This window comes from Magnolia sinica, chromosome 19 (genome assembly GCF_029962835.1).
Source record: "Magnolia sinica isolate HGM2019 chromosome 19, MsV1, whole genome shotgun sequence".
Taxonomy (NCBI): domain Eukaryota; kingdom Viridiplantae; phylum Streptophyta; class Magnoliopsida; order Magnoliales; family Magnoliaceae; genus Magnolia; species Magnolia sinica.
Window position 1 is genome coordinate 3,177,633 of NC_080591.1, and position 22,114 is coordinate 3,199,746.

At 41.1% G+C, this 22,114-nt stretch overlaps 1 protein-coding gene across 2 annotated transcripts; it reads right to left on the reverse strand.

The window, feature by feature from the left end:
- Positions 1-311: 311 nt before the first annotated feature.
- Positions 312-21,777, reverse strand: LOC131235373 (uncharacterized). 2 transcript variants are annotated; one of them, XM_058232540.1, is made up of 5 exons: positions 21,769-21,777; positions 2,192-2,250; positions 1,452-1,557; positions 1,192-1,269; positions 312-901 (listed from the first exon to the last, which is right to left on the reverse strand). In XM_058232540.1, coding segments are annotated over exons 1-5 (297 nt in total). In that variant the 5' UTR covers positions 21,770-21,777; the 3' UTR covers positions 312-848. The 2 variants fall into 2 exon arrangements, with proteins under 2 accessions (XP_058088523.1, XP_058088522.1); XM_058232539.1 differs by lacking the exon at positions 21,769-21,777 and having other exon boundaries at positions 2,192-2,388.
- Between the last annotated feature and the right edge of the window lie 337 nt (positions 21,778-22,114).

The following is a 22,114-nucleotide window of genomic DNA, read 5'->3' on the forward strand; positions in this document are numbered from 1 at the left end:
GCACTAGTAGACATCATGACCGTCTATAAATAGTAAGTTTACTATTTATAATATGTTTCTAATTCTAGAAGTTTTGGTTATAGTTTGCTTCTTATTTCTCTCTCATTGCTTGGTATCCTTATTTAAAGGGTTGTGAACTCGTTTATTTCATTCATCAATTAATTTTGAATTTTATAGAATTCATTTTTTATTTTGTTTACTTTCTTTCTCGTGGATTCGAGAAGCCTCTGTGAGGAGTACAGGGATTTTTTTGTTGTGAGCTTGAGAAACAAATAAACACATAGATAAAACAAAAACTTTACAGTAGGCCCTACACAACTCAAATGTATGGTAATTACCATATACGTTAGCCTGCATGCACAATGAAATTTGAAACCATACATGTGCCTTGGAAGTTACATGCCGGATCCAACGGTACTTTTATCCAAGGGCATCGAAAGTACCTACATGGGCTAAAAAAAACTCTACAGCCAAATATATCCCCTCAATACACACGTGTCATATATTGAGGTTTGCTAATTCAACACAGGTATATGCATCCACGCGTAGCCACACGTGTAAATGTGAAACATGTGTGCAAGATCCGAGCTGTCCACAAGGTTGGAAGTAATGCTTAGATCTTACTGCCTATAAAACAAGACAAGTGGCATATCATGAGGTGTGAAATGGCCTAATTTTTAAGCCAAAAGATCCAAACATATTAGGAAGTCACATTATATAAAGCTCAGATCTAACACACGTGCCACATAGTAACACGTGTGCCTGCGTGTGGAATTACCAAACCTCTCTTCTAACAATATACATATGATATCTAAGATATAACTCCACGTTAATAAGACAGCTAGCCTTCACTTCCACAGCTTCCTTCTTCTAAATCTTGACACCCTTTGAGCTGGTCTATCTGAAAAGTCAAACATAAGAATAGAGTCAAACTCGGGTCATTGACCTTAACACGGTTCATGTATGGAACATCTGATCCATTCATAAGGTGGGGCCCACACTCTGAAGATAACTTGGTCAGCCCATTCATGAGGCAGGCCACATGCATATGTAGGATACATTATGTTGGCATTGTTTTCTAAACCGTCCGTTATTTTCGTGCAGAGCTTGGCCACCTGATGAGTGGACCACCTTATCGCGGCTGGAAAAAAAAAAAAAAAAACATAAATTGAGTAAGGCTTGTGGGCTTACAAGTGAAAGGCCTTGTGGAAAGTGCCTGGAAATAAGCTTTAAAAAAGCCCCTGTTCTCTTTGAGCAGTTCCCTCCACACTGCAAAAACCAACTTTACTGAGACCAGAAAAGATATATAGATACATACATATATATGTACATGAATACATGCAAATGCATTTATATATGTATTCACATACATTTTTTTGGTACATGTATACGCACATATGTACGCTTTTATGAATGTATGCATGCATGCATGTATGGAGAGAGAGAGAGACCTGTAAGCGTGACGAGCGGTCGGATGCTTGCGTGCTCCGCCAGCGCTTCGATGCAGTCATCTCGGCTCATATGCAAGAGCAAGCATCTCTCTATCAAGTGTTGTACCTGCAATTCATGCACCAACCAAAGGATTCTTCAAAACAGAAAACAAGAAATCCATGTGGGTCTCTGTACATACAAACTTACGTGCAGCATATATATATATATATAGATGTGCCATCTGTGTATATGATCCAAACCATCCATTCATCCACATCAGGGAGACCCATGAAAGGGTCAAAGACCTAAACTCATAAAGATCAGACGATCCTAACTATTTAAGAGTAGACTATGATTTTTTTTATTTTTTTTTTAAAGGACTTGTACATGCATCCGCCATGTCTACAGTATGAACTTGGATACGCTGCCTACATACATACACACATACATATGTATTACCGAAGTCGTCCATCGAATAGATCTGTCCTTGTAGATGTTCTGACCCAAAAATAAATCCAATCCATTCATCAGGTGTGCCACAATGTTAGAATAAATTCGATGGGTGAGAGAGCTTCAGCCAAGTCATTTACGCAGTCCAATTTTTCAAAAATAACGGCTCACCTGACTCATGGACCGAACTAATTCGTGGCCGAGAGCATCTACGTGATATTCTTCCCATGAATGGTTGGCACATGTGTGTACCCCACACACACACACACACACACACACATATATATATATAACACAAAATTCTACTTACCATCCTGATGTAGCTCTGTGGATGGCAATACAAACAAGGAAGATGGTGGTCATGGTACATGTTTGTTTTTTAATCCTTATGGAGTATACAAAATAAGATGGGGAAGGGAGAGAATGAATAAGGAGGAAGAAACAAAGGGAAAAGTGCATCAGAGAGAGGTGAGATATTTGGGTTTTATGGGAAGGGTTGGGAAACGACTGTTATCCAAGGATATCTAAGTGAAGGGCCAAAAGTGCATAGAAATCCAAAGGGGTGGGTTCACCTCATCCTGTCTTTGGAGATAAGAGGACAGAGCTGAGTTGTGAGAGATTGGACACAAGCGTCACACCGTGTCCAGTGCCAGAGCCACTCAAACCCATCCATCCCAACCTTGATTTTGACTACCGGAATGCGGGCCCCACCTCTTCAATTTCTTTTTTAATAACCCATGGACCACTGCGCACCTGACACATGGACTCTGCAGCGATAATGCCAAGCCTTCATTTGTAGGCCCCACACCCCGACTGTACGGTCGTGGGAACGGAGGCGTGCACGCTGCCACGTTGTTTGTGTCCGTCCGGAGGGGGGGACTGTGGGGCCCGCCGTGATATATGTGTTTTATCCACGCCGTTCATCCATTTTGACAGATCATTTTAGGGCATAATACAAAAAATGAGGGAGAACCAATCCTCAAGTGGACCACACCACAGGAAGAAGAGGTGATAACAGTCCCACCACTGTTGAAACCTTCGTCGGGCCTACTGTGATATTTATTTCCCATCCAACCTGTTTATAAGGTTAGATAGACCTGGATTAAGGGAAAACACAAATATCAGCTTGATCAAAACTTCTGCGGCTCCAAAGAAGTTTTTAACCGTGGGATTTCAATCCCAACTGCGCGGTCCATTTGAGCCTTGTATCTGCCTCATTTTTGGATTCATGCCCTACAATGATATAAAAAAATGGATGGACGGCGTAGATAAAATACATAAATTACGGTGGACCCCACAGAGCCCAAAATCAAGGTGGGCACCACAGATCCCCTGCCAGTACCGAGTCCAACCCCGCTGGGGCAAGACGCAATCCGCGCCCATGCGTTCCGCGTTGTGACGACGGCTTTCACGTTTTTGTATAACGATCCAAAACTTTGGTGGCCGGCCATGAAAAAAGAAAACAATTTTCTCAGTTGATTTGTATTTCTCTTTGCTATAGCCAACTAGAATTTTAGATCAGGTGAAAATTTGTCCCTTTGGGTTTCATGGGATTCCGCATCACATGGACCGTTGGGATTAGACGCCCATGACACATGTGCAAAGGCGCGCACATGCGCAGGTGAGCATGACTCTATATATGTTATGGGTATAATGGGACTGACCAAATAACAAGGATGCCAAGGAATATAACAAGGCAAGCAACTTAGATGAAATATCATGTAAGAGCTTGGCTTCGACTACCAATTACGACTTCTACAATCAACCGAGCACCAATCATAAGCGATGGCCTCAATCACTTGTCTAGCATTTCATTGTCATGACCAAGCAATGACTGCAAGTACTGACCTGACCCTGATTAGAGGCCCTAACCTCAAAACTCGGCCCTGATCACGATCGACAATTAGGCTTGGTCTGCAGGACCTCGGCCAACCCGACTTAGAGGTCAGCATCAACTATAGATCACGACTAGGGGTGTACATGAAACGAGCTAGCTCGGTTAGCTTGCTTGACTCGACTCAAAAAAGCTTGATTCGACTAGGTTCGAAGCTGAGTTCGAGCCGAGTCGAGCTGATTTTTTGAGCTCGAAAATGAGTTCGAGCTGAGTTCGAGCAATCCAGCTCGAATCGACTTGGCTCGAATCCAGCTCGAATCGAACTTAGATCGATCCAGTTCGGTGACTCGGTTACTTTGCCATTGATGTTGCTCACCAAGTGTTAGATAAAATGACTCAACAAAGTGTGGTTGGTGGCAAGGAAGGTATGTACATGAAACAAATACCCTTTTCATCTACAGATTTTGATGGCCAGAATCATTAATTCAACCCATTTTAATAGATTCCATATCATAGAGTCCCCAAAATGGACGGTTGCGATCAGTAGACTACTTAGAATGTGGGCCCTAGTAGGTGACGACACACAAAACGTAGTAGGAAGAGAGGTAAAACGAACTTAATTATTTGGGTGTCAATGATCCGTTGCTTCTTTTACTGGCCTTCAACAAGCACGTGTGCAAGATCGGTGCCGCTCATTGGTCTATTCAGAAGTATAGATGCCGTTGCTAAAAGTCAGTGTGATTTAATTATTAGGTGGGCCACCTAAGAACGGCCGAAAGAAATTCACCGGTGGTCAAAATTCTCACGTATGCCCATCAGAAACTTGTGATAATTGGTTAATCACTTTGGAAAGTGGAGACGTGAGGCTATATTTATCTAGCTTGAACCAAAGTTTGTGATAAGCATTGCATTTAACACAACATCACGCACCGTACATCATATGCAATGCATCACATACATAACACTTAGCACCTCGTCAATACAAATGTATACTTCATAACTTGTCAATATAGTTAAATTATGTCCATCAGAAACTTGTGCTGATTGGTTTATCATTTTGACAAGTGGAGAAGTCAAGGCAAATTTATAGCCTGAACTAAAACTTGTCATACACATCACATTAAACACAGCAATGCACATACTATCTAGATCATCAATGTGCAAGAACCATAAGTAATTCTTAGAAGTTTGTTTAATCTTATAAAGTTGAGACTGTATATATGTGCAGGCAAAGAAGGTGCCTAACACCTTCGATCTATGTAATCTTAGTCTCTTACTCCAAATATTTAATGATAGACCAATGAGTCACTTTGGGACATAAGATTTTTGGCTCCTCTCTCATAGTATTCCTATAGAATTTGACTGATTGTGGAGACAATGTAATTGGATAGCTGCTACTCCGGTCTAATATAACGCCTTACACAAAGTCTTTGAGAAAGGAAACTCGTGAAAAGGCATGATTCGGCTGAAAACCATTGTCCGTACACATGTACTAGGGCTACGAGTAATTCATCATTATGTCTTATCTTTGACAAGTGATGTGTCTCCAAAGTAAATAGGCGAAAAATATCATCGATTTGTGAGTAGGATTTTGTTTATCATTAAACTTGTAGCGGCAACACATGGTATCATCTCACTGGTCTGCAAATGCGCCAAATTAATACGGGTGTAATCACCATCATATGAAAAGTATTTTGGATAAGAAAATGTAACAACCCTTCAATAAATTATAACTATTGCTTAGGATGGATCACCAATTGACCAAAAAAATTAAACTGTTACCGAAACTTCCTCCAAAAATTGAATTTTACAAATTCATGTGTAGCCAACTGATGATTCGTATGACCGCACTCTATATGTTGTAAGGATAGAAAATAATACGTAACCAAAAAACATCCAAATTCATGTGTAGCTCATCTGATGATGATTCGAATGACCATACTCCATATATTATAAGTGTTGGATATCATACACATACCACGTGAACCCACGATGCGGCTCAACAGATAAATAATTTGAATCAAAGGACCAACCTTGAGTCTCACATGTATAATAAAATACAAAGTAGTACACCGTCGGGTGAGATGAATTACCTTTTGTGTTTAGGTATGCACATCCGCACCATATGTGGACACACACAATGGATGGGCTGGATGCCTAAACCACATCTCACTGGAACCTATATACAATCGGGAAGGTTTCAACAGGTGTGCATCCACTCTCAACTGTTGTATGTGGTGTGACCCACCTAAGTCATGGATTGGCCTGATTTTTAGGCCCATGGCCCACCATATAAGGTTGCATCTGATTGATGGGATGGATTTCCCTCACACATCTTGGCGGTGCCCACAGAGGTCGATCTCATGGTTTAGTCAATGAAGTCATTAGGAATTCCAAATCCTTGTGTTTTGACGCAGCCTATCCTTAATAGAACTCACTTGATAGATGGGTCAAATGCCCAAAAAAATTAACTCATGAACGGCTGTGATATGCTCCGCAAAGTAGATCAACAGAAGGCCCACCTACTTAGTAGTTGGACATTAGAAAAAGAGCCAAGACCTGGGCCCATCGGCTCTGGGACCTGGCTCTATGATGGACTTGGACTGGAATGCTAAGCATGAGGGCTGGACCAGGCCTAGAATTTAAACCCATTTATTCCTTGGGCTTAAAGAGCTCATTAACCAAGCCCAAGCCTATTTAGTTTAGGGTTCCAAGGGTTTTTTTTTTTTTTTTTTTTTTTTTTGTTTGTCATGTATCATCTCTACTGGGGCACACCTGATGAATAGCCCAGATTTTGCAGAAAAGCAGGTGGACCGGCATCATGGTTTTCTGACTCAGCAACTTGGACCGTAGGATCCAGTCCTAAGAGTCAAGACTAGGGGGCTTGATTGGGAGCAGATTAGGTGAGACCCCGGACACACCCAAGAAGGTGCGGCCCTTAATGTGGGGCCCATTTTGATGCATGTATTATGTATCCACGCCATCCATTTTTGCAGATCATTTTATGGCATTATCCAAAAAATGGAACAGATCCAATTATCAGGTGGACCATACCACAGGAAACAGTGATGATTGACCATTAATGGGCATGAAAGTTTTGGATAAGCTGATGTTTATTTATTTATTTATTTTCCCCTTTATCCAGGTTTATGTGACCTTATCAACAGAATCGATGGTAAATAAACACTTCAGAGATATTAAGGTGCGACCTAGTTTTTAATGTGACCTTATCAACAGGCTCGAAAGGTACTCACAGATCACGGTGGGCCCCTCAAGATTGACTTTCAGGATCTTCCCAACCAGGAGTTTTTTGGAACATGGCCCATCCACAGCTGAGTGTAGCATACCAACGGTCTGGATTGCCAGAAAGTTACTACTGAGGCTACATGCCCAAATCGAGGTTCGAAAGAGCCTCAACTTCCATTTCAGAGCCACTAAATCGAACTGGACCCCAGATGGACGAAATCGAATGGCTTGGATCATATCTATCAGATTTCTTGGGGTATTCCTCATTCGCCAATGGGATCCGTCCATTTGAATTACTGGGCCGGGCCTATTTTGTGGTGCATTTCAAGACCTGAGTCTAACCAATGCCTGGATCACCAATAATACATGGGCCCCACTTGTACGAAATATGGTGCCTTGTCCAATTTAGATTGCTGTATGTGGGCCCTATGTTTGTGATCCAGACCATTGATCTGATCGGCTCAACGTGGATGGAGGATGCACCAAAATTCTCAGAGATTGAACGCTAAACCGCCGATCATTACCCTACAAACAGAACAGACGGTTGAGAAGAATACCAAACAGTTCACTCTCAATTGAGAAACGAAATGCCAAAGATGGGCCAATTTGGGCATTTTCATCTTCCATGAGACCCATCAAATCACTGGACAGGATTACTCCCCCATGGAGGGTCAGCATTTAAGGACCTTAGGACGAGTAGTTATCAGGTGGGCGTGCAAAACTCATTCAAATTGGAAGATCCTGGCCCTTGGATCTCCATGGGTCCCATGCCCGTTCATGGTTGCTTTTTTAAACATTTTGGGCATTTGGGTGGCCCATGTGAGTCTCGATTGCCCTTGATAGATGGGCACAATTATGGCAATTTTGATGGCCACATATTTATTGTTTGTGCAATTCAATCAAACACTAGGCCATTTGTGTGAATGAAGGCATGTATTTGGTTTACATTTGTGATTAGGAAGTGGGGATGTACTAAAGTTATACTTGACTCAATGTTTGATTGAACACTAGTGCCCCCGTGCTGAGATGGACAAATTAACACCAAATTCTAAGATTCAATCCCCCCTCTCAACCACCAGTTGTAACAGCAAGTAGGTGATTTGCAGAAGAATAGGGGTTAGTCATTCCTGAAGGATTCTTTTTTCCTTACGTTCAAGACTTTTATTTCACAAATAATTGCAGCTAATGTATTTCTTATAGGAATAGAGATGGACAAATAAAATAAAAGGAAGGTTAAAATAATGTCTATTTTATTAATTTGTGAATGATGCTCATTACAATTGGCAGAGTAAAAATAATTAGAGAAATGAAAAAAAGATAAATACGTAAAACTATCTGAATGAACAGACAGTCCAAGCAAATGGTCAGCAGAATGTGACCAGAAAGTTTGATATTCAAGTAAGAACTCGGTTAATCGGGATCCAACATCATAAGGTTATGGATGATTATATAATTCATACGGTATTGTAGCAGTAATTCTTGTTTGTAGCGATCTATGCTAAGACTAAGGCTAAACTAAGTGTAGTAAAGAAAATATATTATGCTTGGCGTGTGGCCTCGAGCTCTTCTTCGCATTATCTTTTTATAGCTTGTCAAGGAGGTGAAACCCATCGCTGGGCTTCCTTATTGCTTTTGGATCTTTTCTTACTCATGTCATAATTCTGGATAAAAGAATATCCTTGATTGATTTAGAACTCGTAGCTTACATTAGAAAGAAATACTCTTGAAGGTTAGAATTTTCAAGACATTATTGCATATAAATATGGTTTGATTTGAGTCATCTCCACCCTTCGCCTATCATGCTCTTGAATATTTGTGAAATTGGTGGGGCTAGATCCATTAGATCTTAATCAGGCCTTAATCTATTAGTGTCTATCCGCTAAGATATTAGTTTGATTTTCGGATCTTCAAAATCTTTGTATTTATTGCGAGAGCTTTGAACGTCTCAGGGAAGATCTCCCATTTAGAAAGGAATGTGAGAGATGGTCTTACAGAACATATCCAGATCTATGATAAGATCATTGCCTCGATGGGTCTTTTATAGATGTGCCGCATACGTTACTTCGATCACGCGTCTTAGGGTTATGTGTCATTCATCGTTTTGTTCCTCGAAAGGCATGCATACGATTCTATGCCACTACATTTATAATATGAGACGTATCGTAAAAGAAAAGGCAATAAAAGATATCTTCTTGCACAAGTATAATGGATGGTCCATATCAAATGTGGGCTCAACATGATAGATGATCCACATCTAATGTTCGACACGGTGGGCAACCCACATCTAAGGTAGGGGCGTGCTTGTTTGAGATTAAGTTATTACAATTTTTTAAAATGACAATAACACCTTTTTTTTAAAGGCTTTTATTTTAATATTTTACACAACACATTTATTTAAGAGTTTTTTTATTTTTATTTTGAAAAAGTGATTTTACCAAATGAGTAGTTGTAAATCAAGAGCTACAACATAAATTTTTAATTCTTTTGATCTTATTAGAAAAACTTCTATTAATGCAGAAATCTAGTTAGCCTTCCCTAGACTCACAAACCTGCACAAGAGATAGACACATAAGACTCTGGCTCGTGCAGGGAACCCTTTGATGCCTAAGTCAGAAACCTTGTTCTAATTGAGTATTGATGGTTTAGGGCTAGAGACTATGCGTACCTTTCACCATTAAGGGCCTTCTTACTTATAGGTGAGGAGAGGTGGTATCGTAAGGGGCACATATCCTTATTTAGTAGGAGCTGATTATAGTAGGATTCAGATTCCTTGAACAGCGAATCTTTCTAGATCTTTGACTAGAATTTTGGGGTGATTAGTGTGGAAGTCGGTTTCTGTGATTTTCGACCCCGAACACAAACAAACCTGATTGAGGTCAGATCGAATCACAGCTCGTCTAAGGATGGGTCTCGCCGACCTAGGGTGAGTTACCTTGCTTCACGTTGCAATTTAGTAGATGCCTCGACCTTGTGCCTAGAGGTTGAGGTCGGCCTTTCCCCATACTTAGTCGATGAGGTCGAGCTCGGTCTTTCTCCATGCATGGTTGAGAAGGTCGAGCTTAGCCTTCCTTCATGCTTGGTCAAGGTGACAGAGATCCAGCCATTGGACCACATCGGTCACTTGTTCGAATTGTTGACCTGGCCTGTTAATAGTAGTCAGTCTATTTTCCCCACGATAATTCTTATTGAATTAAATAAGAAATGCCAAACAGAACCTTATTTTTATAAATAAAGACAAAGATAAAGAACCCAAAATCCTAACTTTATTTTCTCCATGGCTATGATTTGAATGCCCCCAATTGTATTTCAATTTTATTCTTTATTGTAACAAGTCTTTCACATCCACTCAATGTCTTAGGTGGGCCACCTAATGTTAGCTTATGGGGCTAAAGAATAACCTGTTACACACAGTAAAGATCACCAGGTGAGAAAATGGGGAGATGAGGTGAACAAATAGATTTGTGTGGGGGGCCCATAATGGTGTGTAAATTCCGTCCAACCCATTCCCATGTGTGCCTCACCAAAATAAAAGAAAAATCTAAAAATCAACCTGATCGAGAACTCATGCAGGCCACATGGAGTCAACTTGGAGATGTTAGCCATGATTTACATCATTCCCCTTAAGCATGAACCATTCAAATTTTGGATCAGTTTGATTTTTAGTTTGTATGATTAACAAGTGACCCCAAAAAGCTCAGGGTTGTATTTTCTCAAATCACTTGATTGGAATGATCCTCACCGTCCAATAAGAAATTGTTTTTTTCTTGCCTATGTTTACCAAACATGTTTATTGGAAATCAATTTTACATAAAACAATTCTAGACTCAACCCTTAGAAGTGTTTTTTGGGAATCAAATTTTCAATTGCCAAGGCCAAGATTGGAAAGCTAGAAATCTTCCCATCTAGAAATTCCAAGGGCATTAGATCAACGGTTTGAATCATTACACCATGGCCCATTTATAGGAAATGGGTGGATATGTACGCTGTTGGTATTTGATGCGTTGAATTGCTTCTCCGGACTTGAAGGCGATGAGTAGGTGCTGTCGTTGGACGGCTAGGATAGAGACAAAGAATGCCTACTCAAGTTCCCGTTTGGTAGCTCGGGTTGTTGCATGATACCTCCTTCACCTAGAAAGTGGGCCCCACCTCGTTTGAAGTTGTATTCTTACGCTATACGTTCTGGGTCCCCTATTTTGAACGAACGGGAGCCGTTGGACCACCGTCCTTGTTTTTGTCTTCTACGGTGGGAAGCGAATTTCCAACAGGCAACAGCCCCTGTTTCAAAGAGCTCGTGTAACGGGAAAAAAAATGTGGAGCCCACCGGTTTTATAAGCTCTGACCATTCGTTGGAGCTAAAAAATCAGGGAGATTAAAAGCTCAAGTGGGCCTTAAAAAAATAGACGGTGGGAATTGAACGTCTACCATTGAAACATTAACGTGGCCCATAGAATTTTTGGATCAGGCTGATATTTCTGCGGTCCCATCATCCTGGTGGTAATCGTCTTATGAACGGGTTGGATGGAAGATTAACGTCACGGTGGACCACAGGAATATTTTTCAATGGTGGCCGTCTCCATTCCCACTGTTTCCCGCGGCCTGGCCCGCTTGCGTTTTCGATCCGCATCGGAACTGATGGTGTGGGTAACGCGGAGATTGCGGTGGGCCAACGTAGCTTTGGATACACGGATGCGGATTGTGTAGGGAGGCTCTCGCCACCCTTCACCGTGGTGTAAAGACCCTGTCGGGCCTACCGTGATTAATGTGTTTAATCCACGCCGTTAATCCGTTTTTCCAGCTTGTTTTTTAGCATTAAACCAAAATTCAATTGTATCCAAGGCTCATTTGGAGCACACATTAGGAAATAATGGGAATTGAGCGCCTACTGTTGAAAACTTCTTGAGGGCCACATAAGTTTTGGATAAAGATGATATTTGTGTGTTCCCTTGATACAAGTCTACGTGACCTTATCAACAGTTTGGATGACAAATAAACATTACTGTAAGGCCATAGGAAAGTTTGAATGGTGGATGTCATTATTCCCATTGTTTTCTGCGGTGTGGTCCACTTGAGCTTTAGATATGACTAAAATTTCGGTTCACACCATAAAATTATCTCTAAAAAATGATGGACAGCGTGGATAATATATATACATCACGGTGGGCCCAAAGAGTCTTGAGGCCACTGTAAAGGGTGGTGAACGCCTCACTGCACAATCCGCGTCCTTGGCTACATGAGTTGCCGGCAACAGGCGCTGTGGGAAATTCGCGTCCTAGTTGAGGAATGCGATGTACTGAGTTGTACTCGCACACAAAGATAACGGTATAAGATAACTACACGAGATCTGGTCCGTTCATCAGGTGGGACAACTACGAGAATGTCATAAATTAAGTTTTTTTTTGGTCCAGTAATCTGGAAGACCGCAATTACAACGATCTTCTGTCAACCCACTGCTGTCCGTTTTTCTCAAGCAGGTTTTGCCCAATCGAATAAATAAACCAAACTAAAACTTAGGTCACCGTACGTACTAAGTGCGGCCTATTTAATGAAGGGTCTGGATCTGGCGTAGGCATTATATGTTGACACGAACCTCCGCATCATCCCCCCCGTTTCACGCGATTGATTGCACTCTGGTATTCTCTCGATTTCGGTTCTGTTCACACGCGTCCGCCGCTTTCTTTACATTCAACGCACGTGCTAAGGCCGTCGTCGTCACGATGATTTGAATACCGAGAAAAAAAAATTGATACTCTGGTAGTGTAATGGATGATACGCAGGCACTAAGCAATTAATAAGAAACTTTATACGTAGTAAAGATAAAATTCAATTAAATTGTCCAAACCATGGGTCTCAATATGGATGTGCTATGAACCAAAACGCAAGATTAATTGAATAAGTAACCATAAGATTGATGGACATTTATTGGACGGTTTAAACGAAAATTATCCACGGGTCTTATTTTAGGAAACAAGTGTCCACAAATCAGCAGTTAGGATTTCTCAACTAATCTTATCTTGGGATCGTGAGCTAAAGAAAGCGAGTTTCACAATTTAGTCTGTTTAATTTGATTTAACACCTGCCAAATGTACAAGTTCTCAGTGCCTGTGTATCAAGGGGGATACTCCGCCGGAGTATCAAATTACCCTTTGAAAATCTCCATCCCGCGAATATTTTATTTGCGTAGTTCATGGCCTTGTTTTCTCCTCCCCCGCCAAAACTCACCGCCCGCCTACAGTGGAGCCCACCTCGAATGGCCCACTTGCCGTCTTCTCTGGAAGTCTTCTTCGTGATTCTTCCCGCGTTTTCTTTCTTTATTGTTTTGGAAATACATATGGAACTCGCGCGAGTTAGAGAATAAGCTGACTCGCTTGTACATGTCCATGTGGTATACTTGTAATAGATCAGGACCACTCATCAGGTGGAGACAACTTTGAAAGCTCCCGTATCGGAACTGGAATCTACGTAAGGTGAGTATATCTACGTAAGGCGGGTATACCATTTTTTCTAGCCGTCCATTCATCTACTACTTTTTTGAATTGTCCGGTGAGTTTATCTGTCTGAATTTTGGGGAGGGAAATATTAACAGCTATCTCCATTTGATGAGTAGATTTGATGTCTCATACGTGCTAACATTGGACACGCGTGAGGCGAAAACCTTTCACCATCTCATTCGCGCGACGGCTGTCAGTTGAAGATATCTATTCATGGATGAGCTTTAAACGGACGAGAAATGATCAGATGCAGCGCCTGTATTTAATGCAGCCATTTCTTTCCCGCTACAACCTCTTCTTTGCACCACATGTATCACGTGTAGAATATCCGATCCATGCAAAATGTGGGACATGCCATGAAGATCGCCTGCCATAAAAATCAAGCTGATCCAGTGTTTGAGTGGGCCACAAATTGAAATTTATGGACGGACGATTGGAAGGATTCAGTATGTTGTTCTGTCCAAAGCTACGAGCGAATAGAATTGATTCTGATATGAAGTGATTACCATGGCGTGGCCCACCTTTTCACGGACTGGATGATCCATAAATGTCACATGGTGGTGGGAAAGAAATGGCTGTATGACGTATTGCCGATGTATGCTATCCAATCCATTCATAAGGTGCGTCTGGCCAGGATGGATGGACCCCTAAAATCATGCCATTCCATGATTCGGGTGGGCCACAAAACGTGACTTTAGAGGTTTTTAAGCCTGATTTTATATATGGAGCCCACCGAGTCCTAAAACCTCTAAAATTACATTTGTGGCCCACATGAGTCTTGGATCGGACTGATTTTTGGGAAATTAAAAGAACACTAGGGGTAAAACATGATGGATTGATTAGATGTCGTATAAGCGTCATGTGGGCCCCCACAAAGAAGTTTCGTGGGTTACGCCCATCCTACAAAGCTGGTACCGGGAGTGTATCCCGCGTTCCAATGGAGAAGAGATAAGGGCAGAATGGGTAAAGAAAACGACGACCTATAATTACGAAAATACCCCTATATGTTCAATAGTCCTCGCTTGGACAACCCAGAAGCTCGCGCGAGGGCAGGGCGCGGCTTCCGTGGGTGGATCGCGGACTGTGGGGCCCACCATAATGTATTTGAATTACATCCAAGCTGTTCATCCGTTTTCTGATATCATTTTATGGCATCTTTGGGGGAACGAACATATCCAAAGAACAGGTAGATCACACCACAGGAAACAGTGGTCATCGAATACCCACCATTAAAAACTTCTTGTGGGACATTGGAATGTTTGTTTTCCATCCAACCCGGTGATAAGGCCAAAAATACCTGCACGAAGGGAACACACAAATCTCAACTTGATCCAAAACTTTTCTGGCCTACACAAAGTTTTTAATGGTCAATAACCACTGTTTCCTCTTATATGATCCACATGAGGTTTGGATCTGCTTCATTTTTTATTCGTCTGCCCTAAAATGAGCCTTCAAAACGGACAGACGGATTGGATTTAATGCACTTAAGTGGGCTCCATAGTCAGGGATCCACCGAAGCCGCGCCCATTCGCTGGCCCTCCCCTCGGACTCGGTGGAGAGCGGATTAGGTGAGACCCTGGCCTCACCCAAGACCGTGCGGCCCTTACCGTGGGCCCACCTTAATGTATGTATTATGTATCCATGCCGTTCATCCGTTTTAATAGATCATTTTATTATATCATCAGAAAACTGAAACAGATCCAATTTTCAGGTGGATATACCATTGTAAACAGTGTTGATTGACGGTTAATCACCACTGTTTCTCATGGTATGCTACACATTATTAGATCTCCTTCATTTTTGGTATAATCGCTGTAAAATGATTTGTAAAAACTGATGGACGGCGTGGATGTAAAATAGATACATTAAGGTGGGTCCCATGGGAACCGCACGGTGAGGGCCACATTGTATTGGGTGAGCCGGGGGTCTCGCCTGATTAGAGTTGTACACGAGTAAAGTTAGCTGCGTCAGCTCGGTCAACTCAACTCGGATAAGCTTGAAATTAGATTAAATAGAGTCCAGATACGTTTCGGAGCTTGAAAATTTTTTGAGTCGAAATCAACTCAACTTGGATCGAATCTCAACTCATATGGACTCGGGTCGAATCAGTTCAGTGACTCGATTATTTTAATAGTGATGCTGCTCGCCGAGCGTATGATGAAATGACTCGATGAAGTGCATATGATGAAATGACTCGATGAAGTATTATTTCGGGTGTGTACATTCTCTGTGCGATCAATTGGTGGTAAGGAAGAAATAGATATGAAACAAATCATTACAAAATTTTATTTTATTTTTTTTTAAAAAAAAATTACATCATAAGGGCCTGCTTGGGAGCGTGGATTTAGAACCCCTGGATTCGCAAACCCTAGGATTGGAAACCCCCTGTATTGGCAATCCTCTCGGTGTGTTTGGCACCTTGGAGTGTGAATCAACTTTAATTCAAAAATACCTATACATTACAGGGGTTTGAATTTAATTACTAAATCAACTTTAATATCCCCAATTAGTGAGATATATAATTTTTGACACTATGATTGTGATAAGCCTGCTAAAATATATGCTTTGCCTAAAAATGATGAAATTCCAAGTCTCAGATGGACCGCAAGCACAAGATCATGTCCGAGTGACTAACCAACGATTTTTAACCATTGATTAATATGGACAATGTTTGGATAGTGCTGGACAATATCTGGATACTGATCTACATTAACAATGTTTAGACGGTCCTGATCATCGTTAGTGGGCCATGTGCCCAGTAGAATGATAGTGTACAGTGACATACATTTATACCTGCAAATATTGAAATGATTTTAGATGTAATCCAAGCTCTCACCTTGGATTACAAACCCCCTCAAAGAGGGGATTGGGAACCCCCTGGATTGGTGATCCCCAGTTGCTTTATGCTGCCAAACAACCAAAGGGATTTGAAACCCCCTCTAATCCCCTCCAATCCCCTCCAATCCAAGGTGCCAAACGACCCCTAAGAATGTCATCATATCTTAATTTTGATGTTGCTAGCTGAGTATTTGATAAAATACTTATAAAATGTTGTTATTGTTTTACATTATGTGAGAAATTGAAAATGCATTCTATGTGTTTGAGAAAATATCACACAAGCTCGAACTCGACATGAATTGGCCCGATCTGCTGATTGAATTGAGCCGAGTTCGAGCTTGGGTTAGCTACTAGCTAGCTGAGCCAAGCCGGGCTCGACTTGGTTCGACTCGTGTACAACTTGGCACCTAATCCGCTCTCGATCTGGTAGTGGCCCCTCCCGCACCAAGCTCGGTACTGGTCCACCGTTTCCTACCATGTGGTCCACTTGAGCTTTGGATTTGCCTCCTTTTCAAGCTCATGCCCTAAAAAGAGCTAAAAAAATAGATTGATCGCATGGATAAATCACATGCATCATGATGGGCCCCACAAAGTTACTGGAGGTATCAATATCGAATCTGAGTCTCCTTCTCTCCAACCATACGGCGTGATGGGCCACAAGGAAAAATCCGACTGATCACTGTAACGAGGAAAGTGAACTAAAGTGACAGTCCAAATGTATTGTATGGATAATGAGGATCTACAACGGGATTTCACCATGTCGGCCAACATGATCTGATGTGGGCCCATGTGCTTTAGAAATATTTAAAGGTCATTTGGATGCCTGTAAAGTCCTTAAGTTGTAAAGGGATTAATACTGGTAATTTGATTACAGGGTTTGTTTGGATGCATGTATTTGCTTGTAAAGATTTTAAATTACAACTTTTAGCGGTAATTTGAAACTCGATGAAAGGTCATGTTTTATATTACGAGTATAGTCTTTACAGCTAAAAAGTCATTATATAGAACACAATGGTTATATATACACTCATGATATATGGGGACCACTGTAATGCATATGGTGCATCAAATATATCCATTATGTATTTCCCTCGATGCTCTTCTATGGCTCTAAAAAAATAGGTCGTCCACTATCAAATGGACCACATGAGGAAAAGATGGGATGTCAACCATAAAAAACTTATAGATTGCATTTGGGGCCCACTGTGATGGGTGGAAGACATCTAATCCACTTAGTGCATGCATGCTTTAATGTCCTCTTAAGCCCTAAAAAAAAAATCAAATATTTCTTATGTAATTTTTGTATATTTTGAAGGTTTGTCACCGAAGCTCTTTACATGCATAAATACTTATTTTATTTATACCATTAAAGACTTATAGATTGCATTTGGAGCCCACTATGATGGGAGGAGGACATCTAATTCATTTAGTGCATGCATGCTTTAATGTCCTCTTAAGCCCCCCCCCCCACCCCACCCCTAAGAAAAAAAAAAAAAAATCAAATATTTCTTGAGTAATTTTTGTATATTTTGAAAGATTTACCACCGAAGCTCTCTGCAAGCATGAATACTCATTTTATTCATTGTAAACACTTTATAGGCTAGCCAAACATATAATTTATTTATCTATCTGTAACTAAATTACCACTTAAAAATTGACCAGAATAACATGCAAACCAATTACAACTTCAACTCTTTTAAAGTATAATATGTTTATAACTAAAAAATTAGAAGCATCCAAACCACCCTTTAGTTTTCACTTTTGCCCCAGGGAATCGGACAATTCCATTTGATAAGATCAGAGCCAGAGCATGTATAGGTGGCGTCGCCGGATGAGAGACTCCTATATCAGACACGTGTACCTTGTTTCCACGTGTAATGCTAGAATGTGCTTAGAAATTCACATCTATTGCGCGTAGGATTGGAAAATTCAAGCTCTGTTTTATGCCATAACGTGAGAGATGCTCCCATCCAAACGGTTGGACCGAATAATCCACCGTCCAAACAGTGGATAATTTCCATCCCACTGTCTGTGCGCAACATCCAGCCCATCCAAAATGCTTCCCCTCCATAAGTATTAGATCCATTCATCAAGTGGTCCGCACCTACGTTTCTACTGTATCAGTGGCTATCTATTGTTTTTCTATATTGTGGCCGATTTAATGAGTGAATTGGGCTGATTGTTTTACAAAGGGATTCTCATGGTGGGCCCAACCTATTAGACGGGTTGGATTTTGGCTACAGATTACGGTTTGTTGGACATGAGCATCTCTCTGATCCTACGGTAGTCATGGCTAGACGGTAGGGATTGGTGAGGACCACCACCTACTTAGGGGGACTAGGACCACTCTGATCAGTGGGCCCCACCATCATTGGAGAGGTAAACAGCGTTTGCACCTAATGTTAGTGGATTCCACCACCCGACCAATCATTCCTGGAAGGGAAAAGTTAAAATGTGGCAGCGCCATATGCCGATGTGATGTGCGGCAGCTCTCCTGGGGACGGTTGGATGGATATGCAGATGGGACCCACTTATAATGTGGTTGCCGAACAAACTGCAACCAGTTCGACCTGCCACAACTACCTGTGGTTGCCGACTCCGAGTAGATACGACATGGATGTGATGACACGGTTCATCCTGTGGGCCCCACTGTGGAAAGACGAAAATATCCTCCATCCAAAGATCCATCCGTTCATCTGAAGTTCGACTGGCAGGTGTTAGTTGTCCAATATTGTGCACCCTCTCTCTTTCTTTTCCAAAGCTGTCGGTCTAGAGAATCCCACCAGATTTAACGGTCTCGATAACTTGAAGCTGGGCCACACTTAAGGGTTTTGGGTCCAGAGGAAGATGCACGTAATTCTCTTTCTGCATTGATTGAAGAAAGGATTCAAGGCGACGAGGCCTCTCCATCACGGGCGCGGCTTCGGTGTATGATCCCCAGATGCACTGTTGTGGGTGACTGTGGGACCCACCTTGATGATTTTAACTTACATCCATGCCGTCCATTAATTTTTAAACGATCATTTCAGTGTATTATATAAAAATTGAAGCATATCCAGGTCTCATGTGGACCACACCAGGTAACAGTAGTGACTGAATACCCACCATTAGTGGGCCACTGGAATTTTTATTTTCCATCCAACCTGTTAATAACGTCAAAAAGATATGGATGAAGGGACCTAACAAATATCAGCTTTATCAAAAACTTTCGTGGCACACAAAGAGTTTTTAATTGTCATTAAACATTGTTTCCTATGGTGTGTTTCATTTGAGATTTAAAACTGCATCATTTTTGCGATCATACCTAAACTGATATTTCAAAACGGATGGACAGCCTGGATATCAGGAACATACATCAAGGTGGGTCCCACAGTCAGATGATCAACCGAAGCCGCGCCCATCCATCTTCAGATGATCACCACACGCGGGTAGGATGAAGGACACTAATATGGTGGTAGACAAACAGGCTGGCCCACATATCAGGAGAGCGACGAATGCATGATGGTTATCATCAGTTTTTTTAATAATCCACCTTATTGTATGTGTGGCCCACTCAATAAATGAATTGCCCTGATTTCTGGTGCAGGAGATGGTACGATAGAGCCATCGTTCCATATTCCAAATAACACGTGGCAGGGTGATGTGTTGATGAGATCCACGCATGTACTGGCACAAGGATGGATGCTTACATTTTAAATATAAAACTCACGAGACAATACTATCCACCGCTGTTTTTACTCTTTATCCTACTTTAGCTGTTTTTATTTTCCACCGTTACTTTAATGGTCACAGATCAGATGGGTGGGATTGTGTAATAGGCGTGATTTTTGACATATAAATAAATCGTTCTAGGGCCTGCGTATGTGCTGAACCGATTTATCCATAACCTAGCCACGTGTCCTGTAGAGAGATGGTTCTACCATCTTCCGGTACTTCCGTCTCCACCGTATCATCTCCCTTACACATTGTACTAAGTAAACTCTGTAGGGTCCACTGTGGATGTATATATCTCATCCACGCCTTCCATCTGTTTTTCCAGTTCATTTGAAGGGAATTAACAAAAAATTAAAATATATCCAAAGCTCAAATGGACCACACCACAAGAAAAAGTGGGAATAATGACATCGACCGTTGAATCATTCCTAGGGCTCATAGTGCCCACTTGGATGAACGGTTTCAAAACGCCGCATTGGGATGCATATGCATGCGTTGACGTCCATTTTGTTAGTAAGAAACTGTACACATGGCATACAAGTAAGCCGTCCGAATCGTGGGACCTGTTTAGACAGATCATAGACCAAAAGTTACACTTGATTTGATATTCTAGCTAGAGAATTTCGGGGACATTTAATGAACGGTCGAAATGTAAAACATTAAGTGGTTCCAATTCAACCAGAAAATGTCCATTTAATCAGATAACAAGATTGCTTGATCGACCTGGCTTTGAGGTCTCCATGATTCAGACGTTTTAGTTTATGTTGGTTTATGCGACGTGTACAAATTTTAGTGCCTGCGTATTGACCACCACTCTCTGCCGGAGTACATCTAATAGTACTCCTTTCAAGCAAGCGAGGCTGTTCGTCAAGTAGGGTGAATATGGACCGTTGATCTGCTTTTCTAACCATCCATTTTCCTGATGAGTGGATTGGTGGACCGCTCTTTTTAGGCCAGGCGTACTCGGGGTCGACCTTACATGCATTCGGATGCTGTAATCCCTCACCGGTCTACAGAAATAAAACGAACCGGGTTAACACACCCAGATCCCGGACCGAGTGGCTATACATCGTTTCAACCCCTGAGGTCTGGGCATCGATCCGGTGGCTAACATGGAGTGTGTGTACTGATATGGGTGTGTACTAACAAGCTAACCCAAAATAAAAATAAAAATTAGGGCCATAGGCCCCACTAAATTTATAATTAGGACCCCCTTATCCAATTTTATATGTTTACTTTTATCAGACGGCTGTAGATTAATATTGTGCATTAATTTCTAACTGTTTTCCTCTAGTGTTATCCATCCATGATGAGTTTTGCTCCCTAACTTTGGCAGGTGGCATGAAATTAAAATTCATTTCACATGGAAGATTTAAATTTGCTTTAAGATAATTCAATGGGCTCCATATAGGGTCTCATGTTGCTTCAAAAGGTGAGGTCCTTGTGTGGCAAGGCATTTTGGTCTTTTTTTTCTTTTCTTTTCTTCTTCATTTTTTGAGAGGAGGGGATCACACAAATAACTGAAGCCTTTTTAATGGTTAGTAGTTGTATGGACAGATACTACACTCATCTATGAGGCTAAAAAACTTCAACAAATCTCTAGTGAAGCTTTATCGAGCTTCTTTAGGCACAAACTCTTATGTGGAAGTTATGACGATCAAATGTGGTTTCTTTTGTATGTGGTGTTTATTTTTGTTGGTAGGTATTAATGGTGAGAGTTTATGAAAGAGAAGAGGGTACGATAATTAACTTTGTAGTTTTGTTTTTTTTTTTTAAAAAATATAAATGGTAAAAGTTTGTGAAAGGGAGAATGATGTATAAGAATATTATAATGGATGAATTTTTATAATTGAATAATGTTGTAATAGATAAATTTTGTAATGAATGAATGTGATAAATGTTAGAATGGATAAATATTATAATAGAAAATGATGTTTAAATTAGGTGATTCAAAAGTCATTCGAAAGTTCATCAAATTATTTTTCCAACAAGTAAAAGATCACCTAATTTGGACATGTTACGAGGAAATTATGATCGTTTTCATTGAATTGACAATCTATAATGCATATCAACTATCCACTATGAGTATCATGATCCACGGTGAATATCAGCG